General features: G+C 34.2%; 1 protein-coding gene across 1 annotated transcript in view; it reads right to left on the bottom strand.

Moving 5' to 3' along the window:
- LOC127855614 (ankyrin and armadillo repeat-containing protein-like) overlaps positions 1 to 19,943 on the bottom strand; it is a 44,767-nt gene extending 24,824 nt beyond the window's left edge. Inside the window, exons 1-2 of the mRNA XM_052391359.1 lie at positions 19,877 to 19,943; positions 16,465 to 18,155 (exon numbers count right to left, since the gene is read on the bottom strand). Coding sequence (XP_052247319.1) covers positions 16,465 to 18,046 — 1,582 coding nt within the window. The 5' untranslated portion in view covers positions 18,047 to 18,155; positions 19,877 to 19,943. The remainder of the gene's footprint in view (positions 1 to 16,464; positions 18,156 to 19,876) is intronic.
- Between the last annotated feature and the right edge of the window lie 1,468 nt (positions 19,944 to 21,411).

Below are 21,411 nucleotides of genomic sequence, written 5' to 3'. Positions count from 1 at the left end.
ACGGATATTTTGTTTTTTTTGCTAAAATGTGGTAAAGTTACAGTTTTAGGATAACTTACAGCAGTATTTTTACAGTACAGAAAAAATATGAAGAACTTTTAAAGTTATCGCAGGATCCAGAAAAGCGTTACGGACTGACAGACAGAGCGCAAACCAAAAGTCCCCTCCGGTTTCACCGTTAGGGGACAACAAGCAAAGTCATTGAATTGATATCCCCCGCCAATAAGCTTCTGGACACAAAAGTGTTATATTTGACACTCAAAAAAGCATTGTTTCAAGATACAAAGAGCCATAACTCTGTTATTAACAAATGATGTATGATGCCATTTGGCGTGAATCATCCTCTTATCCATATACTCATACCTGAAGTTTCAATGAAATTCGCCAAAGGACTTCCAAGATATGGCTACGAACTTACGGACGGACACATGGTTTTGAGTTTTTCTTTGTGTTTTAACTGTAAAAGTTAACTTAAAAATTTAAAGTGTTTCTTCACATTAAAACCTTCTCTTTATCCACCTGGTAAATAAATCCCTATCATTTTGTTTTGACAAATTTATGAACCCCTGTAAAAAATCTTTAAAGTCGAATGCAGATTTGTTACTAACAATTTTCTTAGTTCAAGTAAGTCATTCTTTTACACAAACTATGAACTGCAAATGAAATACCGGTAGATCATCCAGAATAAAACCCAATATACATGTAAATAAATCCTGTATTGATTCGTGGATTAAGGAAATAATTTGACACAGAAAGGACTGGGCACTTAGTGGGGGTATAAGAGTGCATGGTATGCCTTTGCATAGTAACACTGAATAAAGAAAACATAATACATTTTTTTCCATATTGTTAATATATCATAACATTTGCATAGCATTAAGTTCACAGTACAATGAGTGATTTAATCTAAATTATGATTACTTAAGCAATAGGCTTTTCTCAAGCTGATATTTTAGCTTATGGATATATTGACTCTTAACCCTTTCCCCGCATAAGAAGCAAAGTGAAAATGGCTTTTGCAACCAGCATAAAACCAGGACAGCCTGGGAGTAGGTACCTGTACAAAATCAGCCGCCTGGTTTGAAGGCGTAAATTTAGCAAAAACCAGCTGGTTTTCATCAGAAAACCAGGTGTAAAAGACTTGCATACCAGGCGTATAGGACACGTAAACCTGGCGTAAAGGACATGTAAACCTGGCATAATATGGTGAATTATGCAAATGAGCTGGTTTTATAACCAGGCGTCAATTTTAAAAACCAGGCGTAAAGTAGCGGACGTAATTATGTAAAATCCAGGCGTATACAGCCTGGCATAAATTTACAAATCCAGGCGTAAATTTATCAATCCAGGCGTAAATAAAAAATCCAGGCGTAAATGTTTCTAGTGTTTCTACATTATTAAGGTCATTGATTGAAAATGTAACTCCACCAGCATTCTTCCTCCCCAATCCTTTAAACAAAACATTAATCTAAAATACAAATTGATATTTAGTACAACTACATTTGAACTATTTCAAACACTGTAATTTCCAATCAATGGCTAATTAAAACTTTTTATCTAATCCAAGGCTCCGCAGCAGCTTGGATTAAAAAGGGCAGGGACTGCTAATTTAAATATAAAAGTTCTCATTAAATATGAGGAAAAGCAATCAGTGTTCAGTATAATGACCAGACATACAGTTTAACTTAAGTTGACATTATATAAAGCATTAAATACAGCCATAATAATTCACTGTACACAACATTTACAATTTTTCATTCATTTTTTTATCTATTTTTGTTTTTTGATTTTCATTTGTATTTTTATAATTTATGTTTCAAATTGTGTTGTTTTTCCGTAAAATTGCATTACATTTTTAACTTGTACATGTACATTTTCCAGGAACAATTATACATAAATATGATAACGCTATATTATAATAATTATTTAAACTTCAATAAACTACATAATAAAGGGATGCAGAATTGAAAATACAAACCTTTACCAGCTGTTGGTCTTCAGTATTCCAAAAAACATATAGTGATGAACATTGAGACCATATCAGTGTAGCATGTGCCACCAACAAACTTATTGTTTCTACATTGAAGTAATCACACATTGTTATCATCACACAATACTTTATGGTGTCAGTATTTCAATACATCTAAACTATACAATTATAAGCCCTAATGTTGCTCAAGTATTCCTAAAATTTAGTTCAGATTCAGTTGCAGAAACCCAGCTTGTTTTCAAACAGAAAACTTCCGGTGTAATTTGACCAATCAGGGACCTTTGTATAGGTCCCTGGGCCAATTGAAAGTCTGTCTTATCAGATGGTTTACAAGCAGGTACTTTCCCACTGGATGTTACTGCCGTGAATACCTCAAGACCAGGTCATCAGCACCCGATTGTATAAACAGTTAAACCGGCGGTTAACCACATACCGGCGGTTAAAAGTCGGTAACATGTTGGTTACTTGTCGGTAAGCGTTTGTTATAAAATTTGGTTAGTTATACCGATCGGTTAAAACCAAGTTAAAACATACCCTGCTTTCCTAGGTGGGTAAGTACAAGTAACCGAGAGGTAACTTACACAAAATGGCCGCGGGGTGCGACATTATAAAAGATAACCATTGACGACCTTCACAATTTCGACGAGTAAACAACAAATTGCAGCGACTGACACTTTATTTCACTTAATTTACAGGGCAATACGATTTCCCACTTCGGACAACGAATTTAAGGATGCACAGAACGTGTTTCTTATATTCTGTTATGGGTATGCCGTGTGTGATCGGATGCATCAATGGCGCCCATGTTAAAATCATTTCTCCGAGAACAGGGAACAACAAAATTACAAACAAAAAACACGAGAGCGCTGATGGCGTTAAAAGCATAGGTGCAAGATACAGGGAAGAATGGCGTCACGTGGTATAATGTAGTTCGATATCGCCATCCGCGAATTTCTCAAATAAATAATTTCAAACAATTACCGACTATTTAAATAGATAATCTTTACATTTACATCAGTGTTTGAAACGCTTATGAAAAATAATTACCCAAGCCTTTCAAAATTTAAGCACGGACAGATCTGTATCAAACTATTCTTTTCACTAATGAAAATAGACGCTACCCTATTCGTCTGCGTCAAGAATTTGTCGTAAAACTTTTGGTAATCGTTAGATGCAGACGTGCACAACAGATTGAGTTCTGAATACAGATTTCTGAATGCAGACTTTTATAGAAACTCCTCACAGCAGTTTCTTCCCTTGCTTCGCCCGGTCAGTAACTTCTCGTATTAGGGAGGCCACTGCGTAGGAGTTTGAGATTTATAGTGCAGATAGAATTGTTTTACGAACGAAATTTGTTTTAGGTTATAAGAAGATTTTTTGACACATAACGGTCTTAGAAAAATTCACTAAAAACAGTGTCAGCAATATTCTTGGAAGAAAACGTTAGAAAAACGTTTCCAAAAAAAAATTGTAAGAATGACCATATACTAAATTAAATAGATATTTCGTCTGATTTTTGATCAGGTAAGGCTTCATAATGGGTAACCGATAGATGTGGATTTTTGAAATGTGGTATATACCATAAGCATAGGTGCGTAAACGCACCTATGCTAAAAACATGTTCGAACTAGTATCTTACCTTTAATAATCCTTTAAAATCCATAAATAATCCATTTAATTCAATAATTGACGAGGTTGCATCTAGGGTCATTGATAATTAATTTAGCATAGTTGAATAAAGACCCTTATGCCATCAAATCATTATATTCAAATGAGAACTCAATAAACTTTCTTCTTCATCACACGCTACGTCATGTACTCTATGTACATTACTGCTGTTAAAATGAACCGGAGCAGTTTATCATATGTGTCGTGTTCTGAGAAATATGGGCATAATGCATGTGCTAAAATTGTCGTCCCATATTAGCCTGTGCAGTTCGCACAGGCTAATCAGGGACGACCCTTTCCGCTTTTATGAAATTTTTGGTCAAAATGAAGTCCCTTCTTAGCAAAAATCAATTTTGGGTGGAAAGTGTCGTCCCTGATTAGCCTGTGCGAACTTAACAAGCTATTCTGGGACGACACTTTACGCACATGCATTATGCCCAGTTTTCTCAGAACACGACACAAATAATAGCCGTTGGTGAACTCGGTTGCATTTGCAGATTTCTGCATACAAAGATATATTTAAACTTGAACAACGTTTTATTTGTCTATGGTAAATTCCCTTATTGTACAAGAAAGTAAGTAAGTTTATTGTAAACATAAGCCAAATTAGAAGAATAGTCTAGCATGTTACGACGACCATGTATAATTTGTATGTTACATCTAGAACAACTAGAAGAATAGACGTCTTTGTAAGCACTCTCTTGCAGTTCGGAAGCACCAGGGATTCCGCTAAATGATGCAAATCCCGACATCATTATCAATTTGTCCCTGGTCATTTTGATGAACTCATAGTTAAAATTGACACTTTATTTTATTGTGAATTCATTTGTAAATGAATTTGATAAAAAATACATGTCACTGTTTATAAGCGTGACACTTCGCGCGAAAATTACGTCATTAGAAAATGCATTGTGGGAATGTTTTGGTTAAAGTTACCGGTGGTTAAATTCCACTATGCGCAGTTAGGTTACTTTGCGGTATATCGTGCTTATACAATCGAGTTACCTTGAAGGTTACTATACCTGAATAACCGCAAACTTACCAAGGTTTGAATGTTACCGAGCGGTAACTTTTACCAGCGTTTATACAATCGGGTGCTGGTGGTCAATCAGGGTTTATCAGGACATAATGTCATGTAAATGTTCAATTTCATTAAGATGGAGATTCAATGGACTTGTGTTTTAGAAATTTCATTATTGCCATAAACTATTTAAGTTTAGCAGAACAACTTGATTCACATATAATATTAAAATAGTGATGTGTGTAAATTATTAAAGGAAGCCTGCAAAAAGATCAAAACAACCAAATCTTATTATTTATCATCATCATTATAAACCAATTATTGTCATTATTGTAATTATGAAATATATGATGATGAAATTAGGGAGCAACATTTTCAAAAATAAGAAGAATTAAAGCACTGAATTAAAAAAATAAGCGCAAATAGATTTGTAATGCATGGTAATCTCTTAAATTTTAATTTCCTACCATATAAAAATAAATTTATGCCATAATTGTTCATCTAATAAAAGAGTGTCAGACAAAGGTATTAAGTAAAAGGAAAGTGTGAAAGACAGCAATACATTAAAATATATTTAAAATTTAAATATATCATTTTTATCTCCTAAATTGTGTTTTTTTTTTTAAAAGCAATGCCACCAAATTATTGATTTATATTGATTCATCAAAATCACTATCTGAATAGCTGTCTCATGTAAGGTCATCACCAATCACGCATAAAACGCTCAACCCATCTGATAATAGCAACAGAACGTATATGCTGACACGCGTTGCTTTTGCCGTTTTATCTGCAACAAACCTACTTTTTTTATATTTACTTATGAAAGTCGTATCCATTTTGCAATTACTATATTATTAAATATTGTATATTGTTTGAATAAATATGAAATTATTTTTTCTACTTGGTAGATTATTTGAAATAAGCTCCTGCAAATTAGCCTTCAAAAGATCAGAACCGACAAAAATGAGTATTATTTATGTTGTTTGCCCAATTATTGAGAAAAATTAACTTTCCACTTTAGAATGTTTCAAAGAGTCAATCCAAAAATTGTCTAATTACAATTTACGCCTTGTTTTCCTTGATTTCAGAACTCAAATCAGACTAAGTCCAAATTTTTATGCCTTTTCTTGATATCCAAATTTCCTAAGTTCAATTTTACGCCTGGTTTTAAAAAATCCGCCTGTTTTTTTTCTTCAGTCTGCACAATTCTGAATATGTGTCAAAGTTACACAGTAAGTTGAATGCAAAATTAACCCCGAAAATTGTGATTATTACATTAAAAACTATACCATGTAAACAAAGCTACAAAATTGGATTGTCATTGTTTTCCCAATTTATTCATTTTAACTTAAAGGGACCATCAACTTGAAAAAAGTTGGTAAATTTCCATATTTTCAGTATATTCGGTAATAAATTTTACAAGGTACAGGTACCAGGTAACTACCAGTTAACTATATATAACACAAGTAGATTGATCATCATCGTGACATGGTAAACCCAGGAATGCAAAATGTGCATGCGTAGTGAATTGTATATATTTTATATATAAATTAATCAATCTACTTACGTTATTTATACATAGTGTGTATATCGTTATGTCACCTATTTTCGCGATGTACTTTTGATTTCACAGCGAGAAATATTTTATTACCAAATATACTGAAAATATGAACTTTTTTCAAGTAATGTAATATACCAGTCATGATATTTTAATCAATATAAACTAATAATTGTCAAAAAATACGGTATTTTAGAACTTTTTCGTCATTGTGGTTGACGGTCTCTTTAAGTAACCACCCCTGCGAAATGTTGTTCTGCAGTTCACGAATAATTCATGAACAGTTCATGAACTGTTCGTGAACTGAGTTCATGAACTGTTCATGAATAGTTCGTGAACAGAAAATGAGCCACGTCTGTGAAAAGTTCTTGAAATTTTAGTTCATGAACTGTTCATGAACACTAATGGCATGAAGTGTTCATGAAATATTCTTGAAACCTAATGGCATGAAGTGTTCATGAACTATTCTTGAACCCTTATGGCATGAAGTGTTCATGAACTATTCTTGAACCCGTGTGGCATGAATTGTTCATGAACTATTCTTGAACCATTATGGCATGAAATGTTCATTAACTATTCATGAACATCAATGGCATGAAGTGTTCTTGAACAGTTCATGAACAACACAATTCTTGAAAAATTCTTCAGGGTTTTGCTGTTCACGAACAGTTCATGAACATTTTCCTTCCATTTTTTAATGGCTCATTTTCTGTTCACGAACTGTAAGTGAATAGTTCATGAACCATAGTTCTTCAAGAGTTCATGAACTGAGGTGGCATGAAGTGTTCATGAACTATTCATGAACAAGAATTTGTCAATTTATGCAAAGGTTATCATAAGTGTTACTAAAGCTCAACAAACAGGTCAGGGTAAGAAGAAACAAGTCTTGTATTAGCACTTAACATATTGATAGCAACATATAACAACAATTTAAATATAACACTAATAACTGAGATACAAGTGGTTTGATAATACTCTTTAAATTTCATAATACAACTTTGCACTATATGTTCATGAATAATTCATGTATTGAAAAGATTATGAATAGTCTCATTTTCAGTTCAAGAATCTTTTACTAATCAATGGTTTCCCTGAAATGGTTACACTTACAGTGCCAAAGAACTTGAAATGGAACAAATGGCTAATCAGTTCAGCCGGTAATTTATTAAAGACTTACATTTTCAAATATAACATAAACCATGTGCCTTCCGTTTCAACTTCCTGTGCACACAATATTCTTTCTTTGTAAAAAGAGCGATGCAATGTACATTGAGTTCTTGATATCATCTTAAACTGTTCTTGAAATAAGATGTCCTTAAAACGTTCTTAAACTTGTCTTTTAAGTCTTCCAAGAACAATGACAGATCCTTTTAAGAACATATTGGATTCTTAAAAAGTCCATCATACGTTCAAAAACATTGTGTAGACCTGTTTAAGAACAACAGAAGGAAACATGTTGTTCAAAAAAGTTCTTAAAGTGTTCAAGAATAGTTTAAGAATAATTCAAGAACAGGAAAGGTCCTTAAAAAGTTATTGAAGTGTTCCTGAAGGTAGTTTGAACAGTTCTTGTACAAATGTTCTTAAAATTCTCTAGAACAGGTCAAGAACTCTAACTTACAGTGGTGAAAGTACTATGCATATTCATACTAACTTCACAGGTTTCACAAATCTACAAGATTTGTATGCTAGACATTTCAATATTACTTTCAAAAATATGTATGAAACATCTAGCACAAAGGAATTCATGAATTATTCATGATGGATCCTTAAAGTCTGTGTCAGAAAAGTCATTAGAAATACTTGTGCATGAAATGTTCATCACTAAGTATTTATGGTTAGATGAAGAACTGTTCATGAACTTTGAAATGTTCAACAATAATTCATAAACAGTTCATGAACATGTCTTAAGAACAGTTCATGTCCAAAAGTTCATGAACCAAGCTCAGGAACTTTTTCAGAACCGTTCATGAACAGTTCTTGATTGGCTTGAAGTGTTCATGAAATCATGAACAACATTTCGCCGGGGCATGCAGTCACATACCAGCTCTGCGTATAAGCTACCTAATTAACAAGGTAATACAAAAACTTCGTTTAATGAGCAGATGTTGTTCTATTGTTAGTCACAGTCACCTTCACCTTACTTACTGCTCGATTGGTCATTGTTCGCTTGGGTACTAATTAAATGTACCTCGGGTACTCAAAAATATACTTAAATTCAAACGCTAAATTGATTGTTGTCAGTTATTTTTTACAAATATTATGGTCATATTTATGTCAATATTTTGTAAAATGACCTCTATATAGTTAGCGAAACTCATACTACAACAAGAAACCGTCGGAGATGGGTGATGCTCCCCAAAGTTTTTTTTGTCACAATATTGCACAATATATTAAGATAAAAGGAAAGGTCTAGTAGTTATGGGGGACAAGAATTGCACAGTTAATGGAAATTTTCAACGGGCCATAACTCTGTGAAAAATCATCCGACCAGAACCCGCTGATAATATGCAAATCTCCTCTTGGTCATCTCCTCTTGGTAGTGAAGCTTCCCATAAAGTTTAATTGAATTCCGGTCATTAGTTGCTGAGAAATAGCCCGGACAAAAATTGTGCACGGACGGAGGGACACACGCACAGACAGACGAAGCGGCGACTATATGCTCCCCCCCCAAATTTTTTGGGGAAGCATAAAAAGGATGTTGAGGCAGGTTTTGTTCAAAGAGAACTCTGTTTGTATTTTGTAGCGCGTTATACGACATTGGATTTTTGACGGAAATAAAACTCAGATACAGTCTTAATTGACTGGGTACGTGTTGGTATATTTTCCGTACCCGGGGTACATTTAAGTATACTTAAAAGAACCAGGGGTACATTTAAGTAGACCCCAAGTCGACAATGACCAATCAAGCCTTACTATCTGCATTGTATGTAAGATAAATCTGAGTTAAAAAATCATTCTTTAAAGCAAATTCATTTTCTTTAGTGGATTTTTTTTAAATCTGGTAATACAAACCCTGATCCAATTGGTCCCAAATGCAATACTCAGCTTGCTCTGCCTGAGTTCGCAAACTTCACACAAAATTACAGCAAAATATCTCCATCCTAACTAAAGTTGGTGGAAGAAATTCTTTTTTTTAAAGACTATTTTTGAGGAACAGTGACCTTGATCAAACTGGCATTAAAATGCAATCCCACTTAAGATCAGCATAAGCTACCCACACACATACAATTCATTTGAATATCTCAATCCTAATTTTACTTAACTTATTGAACAAAATCTTTATATAATTTCATCAACACCCATGTGGCCCTAATTGCTGCTCGATTCGTCATTGTCAGCTCGATACTACTAACAATTGTTCCTCGGGTACTCTTAAGTATACTTGAATGTACCCTGGGTACGGGAAATATACTAACACGTACCCGGCCAATTAAGACTGTACCTGAGTTTTATTCCCGCCTAAAATCTGATTTTGTAAAACGCACCATGGAATACGAAACAAAATTCTCTTAGAATAAAAACTTTCTCAAAATGCTTTTTTGAGCAGGAGTTTCGATAATATAGAGGCCATTTTACAGGATATTGACATTAATATGAACATAATAGATTTGAAGAAAAAAAAAGCTGACAAAGACCAATTAAGTGTAAGCTTTAATTCCCGGGAACGTTTCAGTATATTTTCCATACCCAGGGTACCATGCTCTCAAATATCCATTGATATGCATCTTTTGACGATTTATAACATGAAAATTATAAAGCTCACAAAACAAGAATAATTTGGAGAGTTCTTTTGTTGTTATTATATTTTATGACACTACGAGGATTGCTTATATAAAGTATAAAAAACATCACTCATTGTATTATTATGCATGGATAGCCGAGTGGTCTAAGCGACTTTTACTTCTTGGGTCAGTGGTTCAAGCCCAGTTGAGTTTTTTTTCTTTCTTTAATTTTATTCTTGTTTTTTAAAGTAACTTTTTAGATCCTATGTTTACATTTATAAAGATAAAGCATTAAATGAAAAACTTCAATACTGCCAAAATCTGTGAAAAGGACGTCCCTTTAAGTGTCTGATAAATAAATTGAGGTTATTCTGAGACTTACTATTATCATTTATACCAACAGGGATGGGCTAAATATTTGCATATTTTAAAAAAACAAGCACATGTTTATTTCTTTACCCTTTACCACTTAGATACGTATTTTGACGATTTTGTAGTCCCTTAGGAAGTTACATTAATTTTAATTAAATACCTTTCTTACTAACTTCAAGTTTTAAAGGCTTCATTTCCAACCCTTAGTTACTGATGAGCAGCAAACAGCATAAAACCTGAACAGACTGCGAGTTACTCGCTATCTGTTCTGGTTTTATGCTGTTTGCGCATAGCCATTTTTACATTGCTTCTGAGTGGGAAAGGGATAATTTATACCATATTTTTAGAAAACAAGCACATGTTTATTTCTTTACAGAATCAATTTTAATAACTGCAATAAACAAGAAATTGATAAGATATATTTATTAAGAGCTGATAACTTGCTATTTTCAAGACACAATTAACTCCCAGTATAAACACTTTATAGTCAAGATCAAATCTTTGTTTATGCTAATTTGCATGTATTAAATTAAAAGCCTGTGTTATAAAGGCTAATCTGACTGTTTTTTCAACAAATTTCTCAATTTTCAGGAGCACAAAGAAGAGCTCTTCAATGAAATTTTTATCTTTTTAAATTTGGAACAAGAAAGACATAACAAATACACTTATGTTATGCAGTAAGAATATTTTGCTTGTGAGCTTTGGACTTTAGATGAGGGAATGAAGATTGAAGATTTGATTCCCATTTAAAATTGACAAGGTTAATCTACCACTAAATCTCGTTTGCAAAGTGTTTGTAACTTGAATGAGCTCCCGAGTGCATATCAAATTCCAAACCATGCTTTGCGATTGTTCAATATTTTAGTGTAGGACAGATTTATTGATTTTAATTCAAACATATGGTACTTACAAAGAATCATTTAGTAATTTAAAATATAAAACAATAAACATAAAAATTTTCTGTATTATTATCCTAATAGAACAAGTAATTTATAATAATTGTCATTTAAGTGGGATATATAACAATTGTTCTTTATTTAACCTTCCACTGTTTATGTCTATTTAGTGTTTACTATGACATTTTATTCTTCTTTTAAAGCAGTTTCCATTTGCTTTGCTTATTTGATGCAATTGATTATTTATTTAATACAAATTCATCATTCTATAGTTAAGTTCAAATCTATTTTAACCCATCTCTGTGATAGCTTGATGAGCTTTTGGTAATTGTCAAATATCTATATGAGCTCTGCTCTGTGAAAAGAGGGTTTTATTGTGTGTGTGTAAAGTGTCATCCACGAATAGCCTGTGTGGACTGCACAGGCTAATCATGCTGGAATTACAATTCAGTCACATGCATTAAACCCTCTTTTCACAAAGCACGGCTCATATGTATTTTTGTTATCAAAATACAATAAAAATATTTAATTACATTTGCAGTTTATTATATTTGACATAAACACACATTCCATTTTGTATCATTATATACAACTATGATGGCATACAAACTGAAAATGTATCATCTCCAAATCTATAAAAAATGACCTTTTTAACTGATTTTTTCATTTATCAAAAAGAACTTAACTAACATTTACAGAAAAACATATAAATCAAATGTGTACACATTCTTCTAGCTGATATGGTATTAGTCATTTGTAACAGACTTCCTGAAGGCTCCAGAAATCTTTTCCAAACTGATAAAACTGAAATTGTATTGACCACAAATATTTTATATACAGATTTAAAAATGACAAACTTGTGATTTTTACAGCAAAGGTATTTTCCTTATTTATTTACATCCATTGAAATAAAATCATAATAATTTGACATTATATTAAAATTATATACATGTATATGATTTATTTACATAAATAACAAAATATGATCTGACTTTATATTTACTTTATAAAACTGATACTCGAGTTTTTCCTATTCATGTAAGACATTAAGACAGTATTGATAACCTTGTTGAGGAATATTTTATGATTCAATTTTATCTTGTTAGTTTTTTGTATGATATTCGTTTTCATATACATCACCAAATTGAAAATACACAGGCTATTTGCTCTTTTAATATTTAATAATGTTTTAAAAAAACAAACCACTTTTTTCAGAGACTTAAGATTAAAAACAAAATTACCAATTTGCTTGACACAATGTTTGTAATAATACCTGGTACTGAACTTTTATGAATTCTGTTCAAAAGGTTCTGGAAGGTATATTCACAGAATGAATAGATGGATTCAACTCAAATGTCTGTGTCATTTTGACAATATTATGAAGCAACCCGGTATTATTTTGCAATTAGGACAATCTGACAGGGAGCCGTAAAATGAGTCTATTAAAACAGAAGTTTTTAAACATGACACAATAAAGCAAAACAGTAGTTTATTGACAAGTTCAGTTATTTCTTAAATTTATGACAGTGACTGAAACCCAGGCGAAACGATGATGATGGTTGACCATGGTATTTAATTGTCAGCCATTAAAAACCGTGGTGGAACATGATCAGGACCATGGTTTACCATGGTCGCAAAAGATATGGACCATGGTTGGCAATGGTGACCATGGTTAACCATGGTCGGCAATGGTGACAAAAGACAGACCATGGTTGGACATGGTCACAAAAAACATGGACCATGGTCGGCAATGGTGACAAAATATAGACCATGGTTGGCCATGGTAAATTAAAACATGGACCATGATCGACAAAGTTACTTTTATTTTCATTTAAGTGCTTTCATGGTGTTTAATGTTCATTTACATAAAATATGCAATAATGTTAATTGTTGTACATGTTTGTGTTCTTGATATCATCTTCAACTGTTCTTGAAATAAGATGTCCTTAAAACTTTCTTAAACCGTGCTTTTAATTCTTCCAAGAACAATTAACATTATTGCATATTTGATGTAAATGACAAACAAATACCATGGTCAACCATCAAAAACCATGGCGACCATGGTCTACCATGGTCATCACTTTGCCTGGGTTGATTGCTGTTTTTACAAAGGAAGAATATTGTGTGCACAGGAAGTTGACACGGAAGCAAGCTGAATGATGCCACATGGTTTATGTTATATTTGGAAATGTAAGTCTTTAATAAATTACCGGCTAAACTGATTAGCCATTGGTTCCATTTCAACTGCTTTGGCACTGTGTTTACTTATGTTTCCAAATTTTGCTACAGTGTATCACTCTTTCCTCTGCTTTATGAATGTTTTTGTCATCAACAAAATCAGAAACATAACCAATCATTTCATACTCATTAACTGTGGACCAACATGCCAATGAAGACTGTCAGCAATTCTAATGATTTTATTACAATGTTGAATTATATCTTTTAAGTTCTTTCAGTAATTCAATGGCCATGGACACATCCCTTCAGGACTATGAGCCTTTCCACACAAGTGTTCAATGCCAAAAAGTTAATTATTAAAGTGAAACTGCCTTTAATTTCTAGTTTTGGTTAAAAAAAAGAACTATCAGGCTTGCCTGACCTTTTTCCTGGAATTCTGCAGGAAATTCCTGCAGAAACCAGCAGTTATCATCAGCCTTTTTCCGTCGAAACCACTTAAGACCTTGGTGCCGTTTTACAAAAGGAAGGTCATGGTCTACCATGGTCATATGACCATGGCCAACCACGTTTTGTTAAATGGCACCACAGTTTTTGACCATGGTCATCATGACCATGGTATTTGGCCATGGTCAACCATGGTATTATGCCATGGTCGACCATGGTATTTTACCATGGTCATGATGACCATGGTCAAAGACTGTGGTGCCATTTAACAAAACATGGTTTGCCATGGTAAACCATGGTCACATGACCATGGTTTAGCCATGGTTTACCATGGTCATATGGCCTTCATTTCGCATGGGAATGTTCTTTTCTTACATCTAAAGTGCTGCTGTACTTTTAATTTACCAAGGGTTAACTAATTGTTAACATAATTTCAGTCAATAGAATGAACTGATTCAAATTCAGAGTGTTACAGTGCTGATATACTTTCTAACAACTTTTTCTTTCTAAGAAAATACCATAGTTGCCATCTGTCTATGTAATTCATTGATTGATGGAGTAAATCTGAAGTTTCTGGCAATTAATTAATGATTGATTTGCACAATAATTAATCAGAGACAATTGACTTTCTTTCAGTCCATTGTGTTTGTCATAGCTGATATGTATTGTGTTTGCAGGCAGAATGGATAACCATTTAATGTCCATATAAATGAATCAATATTTTGATCTTTGTTTTACTGTTTGTTTACTGCAATTTAAAGGCACATTATATTCCTTTGAGCATGTATGTCATGCTGTTTGTAAGCAGTTATCTGCATGTATGCATTAGTTTCCTTATAAAACAGTTATATTAAACAATAATAACTGTGTTGTTGACTGCTTACATCAATCTTGGGATCATTATAAACAATACTAGTTTTGAGTTTACACTTCAAAGCCATAAAAATTGCCCCATTTGAAACAAAATAAAACACAATATTTGTATTACTTTAATACTTACAACGATGAAAAATGTTGTCTTTCAACAATATGACTTTTCTGATATTGATTATACAGGCCTTTTTTTTCTTCTTAAGCAAAGGTCTTATAAAGGCGCCAACCCCTTAGAGAACTTCTTTAAATGATGCAAATTTCCCAAATTTAAAGCTCGGGTAATTTGGGTAATTTCTTCCCCCTAATATCTGTTTTGACGATAATTTTTTCCCTAAATGGAAAGTCAGGCACTTTCCCAAAATCACGAAAAAAAGCCCTGGATGATAATAACAATATTCACTATTATAATTGACTGAAATACAGTTGAACCGATTTATTTTAATGTTGCCTGATGACCTTAAATAATACTTAAAAATGAAGAAAACAATAGTTCTTATGACTACATATTGTCATACATATTGGATATTGTACTGGTATTGGTTTTAATTGCAATGTTTAACAACTAAACACAAATTGCAGACTTTTCAAGTTTTGGTTAGACTTACAAGCAAAGCAAATTTTGAGTTGGTCCGATATTTATTTTTTTAAATCGGTCCGACTCTTCAGTGTCTTTTTTGAGAGAAAAATATTACAGACAGCTGAATAAAAAACCCTTAAATAACACGTTCTAAATAAATCCCAAAGTTGAAACAATTTACCCCACAATTATTATACAAGTTTTACAACAAAGACCCAGTACCATTCATACTTCAAATATATTGGAGACCAGGCTTGTTAAAATGTGAAAAGCCAATATCTCAGTGTATAACTGTAACCATTGTGGTTTTAACACCGAATAATGGTTTTAGATCCGGTAACAATAACATTTTACAAAAGATTCAATGAACTGAGTGCTAATGAGGTTTCAAGCATTGTCTAAAAGACAAGCTATAAATTAATGCTCTAAAATTATGCTTTACTGTAAATCTGTAACAATGCACATCTGATAAAAAGAAGAAGGAAAAAAAACATGAAAAGAAAGAGAGTATTAAACATAATTGTATATTTTGCCTTTTTTCTTTTGAGGAACCAAATAAACTGTAGAATCCATTATAAAGTCTATATCATTTTCAGTTTTAGAATTAATTTAGTATATGTATTACTGTAAGTAATTATTTTGGCCAATTTAATTTTAAAATATTTGGCAATTAATTGTGAACCAATTTGATCCTTGGCCTCTTAGTGTGACATTAACTTTTTTTTTTTAATCCATCAATATACATGGCAAAACCAGGGCTGAGAATAAACATAAGCTGCATACAAGACTCGATGGTACTAAGGCTAAAAACAATGGAAGTTCTTTGGACTAAAGCAAACAATACTTGAAAGGAAAATTCTTAAGTGAAACAGCAAGGTAATAAATCCTGCTTCTTTTTTCTTAACCCTTCCCGTGCTCTTTTTGAAATATAATATAGTTTTGAAAATGTTCATTTGCAAACATCAACACTTTCGTTGAAACCCGTTACTTCCAGTGTTAAACATTTAACTGAGCTGAGTGAGTGAATGCCATGGATAAGGCAAATTTGTAGATAACCTCACAAGATTAATCCAGTTTTTATACCCCTCCCCTATTGAATAGGAGCCTGTACCTATTACGGACCTTAAACCTTTCCAAAATAAACGACACCAGGGTACCCACTTACCCAGGGACACACAACCCAGTGTGACAGCTGACTCCACTTGGATCATCTCTTCCTTCGAATGCACCATCAGAGCAATAAGGAACTTGATCCCGCGAGACTGCGAGATAGTGTTCTGGTTCTTGCAGTGTGGCACATAGCCCACGCCGACACACAGGTATCTCAGGGTCCGTATAACACTTAGCACAATATGCTCCTTATCCGACCTCAGCAAGCGAACCAACGGATGGATGCCATTCGCATCTGCAATCTGGGTCTGAGAGTTCAGAGGTCCTTGAGCAAGCACACCTAAGCCTTCAGATCCTATGAAATGTAAGTTTTCTGTTAGACTGTTCACAAATTCAATTAGCAAAGAAACCTCCATTTTTTCTGCCATTTTTCTTTTTTCATCTAAACTGTCTCCAGCTAAGGCCCACAAGGCCATTGCTGTTTTCTCTTGTAAGGTTTCAACTCGTGTTTTCTTTAACAGTTGCATGAGATGGTCTTGGGCTCTTGCAGACAGTATCACCCTCTGAGTCTTGGAGTTATCCTCAGCTAACCTGTGTATTGCCTCCACTGAACTCAACTGCAAGTCTTTGTTTTTTGTCCGACATAGAACCACAACGTATGATGCAGCCCCTAACTCCACAATTGTGTTCTGGTTGCTAACATTTTTGTTGGCTATCTTCCCTATAGCTTTATTCAATGAAAACAAGAGTCCCTTGTCTTTTTGATCTTTGTACAAATCAGTGATCGTCTGCAGAGAGCCAGGCAGCTGTCCTACTTGGCTCTGATGGGATGGGTTTGCCATGGCAATATTTCCAAGACAGTCAACAGCTTCTATGAGAACTTCCTGTTCCTTCACTGTCTGCATGACTTTTAATAGGGATGGAATAGCACTGTTCTGAACCATGTTGTCAGCATACTCTTTCAATGTTGCCATCTCCTTTAAAATTTGAGCAGAGAGTTGGATGGCCGTATTGCATGATGATTTGAGTAATCTCACAAATGCAGGTATACCCCCGGAGCTAAAAAGTTGCTCCTTCACTTCCTGCTTCTGTAAAATGTTTAACAACACATGGAAAGCATGGACTTTAGAGTCATCAGCAAGAGTACTCTTGGCTACTTTGACAATTGTTGGAATGCAGCCGTTCTTATACAGCTCTTCCCAGTATGGATTTATAACACCTTCATCTGAAGGCAGTGTAAGAGTTTGCAGGCATTTCCCGGCTGCTTCTGCCTCTTCTTCTGATTCCGAGGAAAGAAATTTTAACAAATTCTTCCAAACTGGCAGCAGATCAAACTTTGCCTTTATGAAATATTGAAGAATTGGAATGTAACCTTTTGTCGCACATATCTCAACTGCTCCATGATTGTGATTATTAATGGCATTAACCTTTGCGCCAAGATTAATTAAGCACTGTATAGAATCAATATTACCACTTAAAACTGCTATCAGGAAAGGGGTTGAACCAACATCATCATTTGTTTTGAGCTCCAGCTGATCAAGGTCAGCATGAACAAAGCGTTCAATTGATTTGGTGAAGCCCCTGTTAGCCGCAACGTGGATGTGGGCCCAGCCATTCTCATCAAAATCTCCTTCCATGGTGAGGTAAAGTTCACAACTTGTTTGGCACTTCAGGCAAAATTTTAAGGAACTGAGGGTCTACTACAGTTACCACATGGTGACGCATGGACCCTAAATCATTTGAGGGCTGAAATACAAACAATATGATGTTATGACATAACAAATATTTTTTTGTTTACATTTCACGCAGTCAGTTGATTGTTATTTAATATGTTTAGGGCATGTTATGAGAAAACTGCTTGATGCAGGTGCTTTTTGTATATTTGCAGGTCCAGACCAACTCTTACTGTGTTACATTTTCCTTTTACACATAAATAGTCATTTTAAGGATGAAAGCACAATGATAGTAAGGATGTCCGAAAAGGAAAGACAGCAACTTATGCACATGTTATTTAAAAAGGATTGCATGTGAGGTGCCTGATGTATATAACTGAAGGTAACATTACACTTAATCGAAAGTAGTGCCTATTTCTAAGGAGTTCAAGGCCTATTAGCCATTGCAACCATGCTTCTCAAATTTCACCTTTGAAACTCTGTTTTTCTAGATGGCTTTCCTTTTGGAAAATTTTTACTTTCTTAGAAGTTGGGAGATCATATACTTTTGACTGCATTTATTAAAAGAAGACATATTTATTATCCAACACTTTTCAAAAAGCGTAGGGATTATGTGGTTATCTCCGCCGTCTGCCCGTCCTGGCCACTATATCTCCTCCTACACTATTAGCACTAGAACCTTGAAACTCACACACATCGTAGCTATGACCATATGTGCGACAGTGCACTATTTGGATTTTGATCTGACCCCTGGGTCGAAAGTTATGGGAGTTGGGGTGGGGCCAGGTCAGAGATTTTCACTAATTTTACTAGCAACAGGCGGCGTGGGGATACGCGTCGGCCTAGTGCCGCGCCATTTCTAGTCATTAAAATGATACCAGTCTTTCTAAGTTTGATTTATATAAAATACAAATAGAATGCTTTGAAAATTTGCAGTTTTATGATTGTGAACCTATGGGAAATGGAATTAGTGAAATACAACCTGAAAGACAGTTTAACAATTACATGACTTTTGAATCTAAATACACTCATATTATGTATGCATTTTTATTGTATTCATTCAAAACTTTTATGGATCTGACAAAAAAACAACTGTTCTACGACAACAGCTGATTCCATTAAATCATTATCATAAAGGATTAATAATGATCGTGAGTTCTATGATTATATTAAATTGAGCATTTAAAAAGCAACGCCATGTCTGAAAGTATTTAGGATCTTCAGAGGCAACTTAACTTTTTTTACATTAAATTTCACAGTAAAATAAAAAATTTCATACTTGTAGCATACATATTGTATATTCATTATAATTCGTCAAATAAGTTCTGGCTACCATACCTTTAAATGTCGCTTTTTATGATTTTTGACAGGCGCGACTTTATACAGGTATGTCAATACTATATAAACTGTCCGCTGAAGTTTTTTTTAGCTATAGTCAAATACGATTCAGTTAATATTATATAATTTAATATCACAATTTTAAGTATTATATAATTGAATATCAAAACTTTAAGTATAAAGTTCTGTACATGATTATCAATACGCATTCATTATATGCATTTAGTTTGTTTTACACAAATCACCACCATTTTTTATTAGATTATTGGTGACATTTTGAACAGTTTATCGACCATGACAGCTTTATGTTTAAATGCATAATAAGTTAAAAACAAATACAACACTCTTTATATTTTATCTACTAAAAATCTCGTGTGACAGCTTTACTGTAGAGGTTTAACGGTAAATACGCGTGCTTATTTGTGTACAAAAGTTAATAATTAATTATGCATGTACCTGATTATTTATCACATATCCACACGCTATGTTTACACTTACAGACAGGTGCTATGTTAGACGACCATTAACACAGGAAATTAAACCACTGAGAAATAGAACGATTTGATTGGTTGCTATGTACACATTCTAATTGACAATAACCACTACTCATTATTACCGTTATTTTATGCTTGCAACAGTTATTTCCCTCTAACGAATTCGGGACACGTTTTATATATCCAAAAATATTCTTTCAAGCGAACGTCTTGATGGCTGTTTCTGTTGAAATTTCATGAACTAATATCCTTCGGACAAGATCACGGAGCGTAAACGGTGGAACATCAATGTTGGTATAGCTGTCACAGGTACTTGAATTTTTTTGTCTTCTCTTATTATATATATATATATATATATAGCTATATATATATATATATATATATATATATATATATATATATATATATATATATATATATATATATATAAGGACCAAAAAAATGTTCCTCCGTTTACGTTCCGTGACCTTGTCCGAAGCACAAAACCCTATAGTCCCTACTACTTCTATGGGAACAACCAAACACGCCAGCCTAGTTGGTTGCAAGCCTCTTCAAGCAGCTCTGTGTACTTGGCATTTTTGCTTTCATAGGCCTCCTCGGGTCTGGGGTTTCTCTGTACAATACTTGGTAATAACAGTTTCTTGTAAAAGTCAACTTTCATGATCCATCCGGTCGCGCCATTGAGGAACGAGCTTGTTTGGTCGACTGCCTCTTTACATTTTCTCCGGGCTTCATGCGAAGTTTATAATCAGTTTTCGTGAGAAACTACCACTTTCCCTTTTCCTTTCTGGTTTAAGCCAGTCAACCACCTCTTTGTGGACGCTGTCGTGTCGTCATCTGTATCTTCATTGTGACAGAGCTGTAAGGCAGTAAGAAAGGACATGTTCTATAGTGCCAGCACGATCATAAATTGTGCATTTAGGATCTTCTATCAGTCCACAACGCAGGTGTTTGCAAGAGATTGTAGGAGGACATGGACTGACGTAAGGAGGATGGAAAGTCTGATGATGTAGTCATATATTCCAGATGTCGACCCAGATCAATTTCCTGGCTAGTGTATTCCATGTTGCCCATGCTCCATGTGTTCCTATTTCTACCGCACTAGATTGTCTCTTGCTTCCTTGTGCCCTCCTGGCCTCTGTCTGGATCATTGCGCATCTCTCTTCTTTGTCTGCTCAGCTCAGCATAAGTTTTTTTTTCACTCCAATCCTTTTACGCCCGGCAGCTTTCAAGCTACAATGAGCAACTTTTCGGCTTGACTGACAGTCTCTGTAGCCGACCATTTCCCGCTGGTGCGGTTAACAATGCCGGCTTCTCGGTTCAATTTATCTGTCGAGTTTCTTAAGGTGAGTAGCAGTCTTATCTGGGCTGTCTTGAATTCCACCACCCGTAAGGACAGTGGGGGTTGAAGCTTGTTGCTCTTTTCATACAGTCCTACGCTGGAGAAACTGGGGATGGGGTATTAATTGCCACCTCCTTAGGTGTCGACTGGTGGTC

Source organism: Dreissena polymorpha, chromosome 13 (assembly GCF_020536995.1).
Source record: "Dreissena polymorpha isolate Duluth1 chromosome 13, UMN_Dpol_1.0, whole genome shotgun sequence".
NCBI lineage: Eukaryota > Metazoa > Mollusca > Bivalvia > Myida > Dreissenidae > Dreissena > Dreissena polymorpha.
Note: the sequence above shows the minus strand (reverse complement) of the source record. Positions and strands in the feature narration are given on the sequence as shown.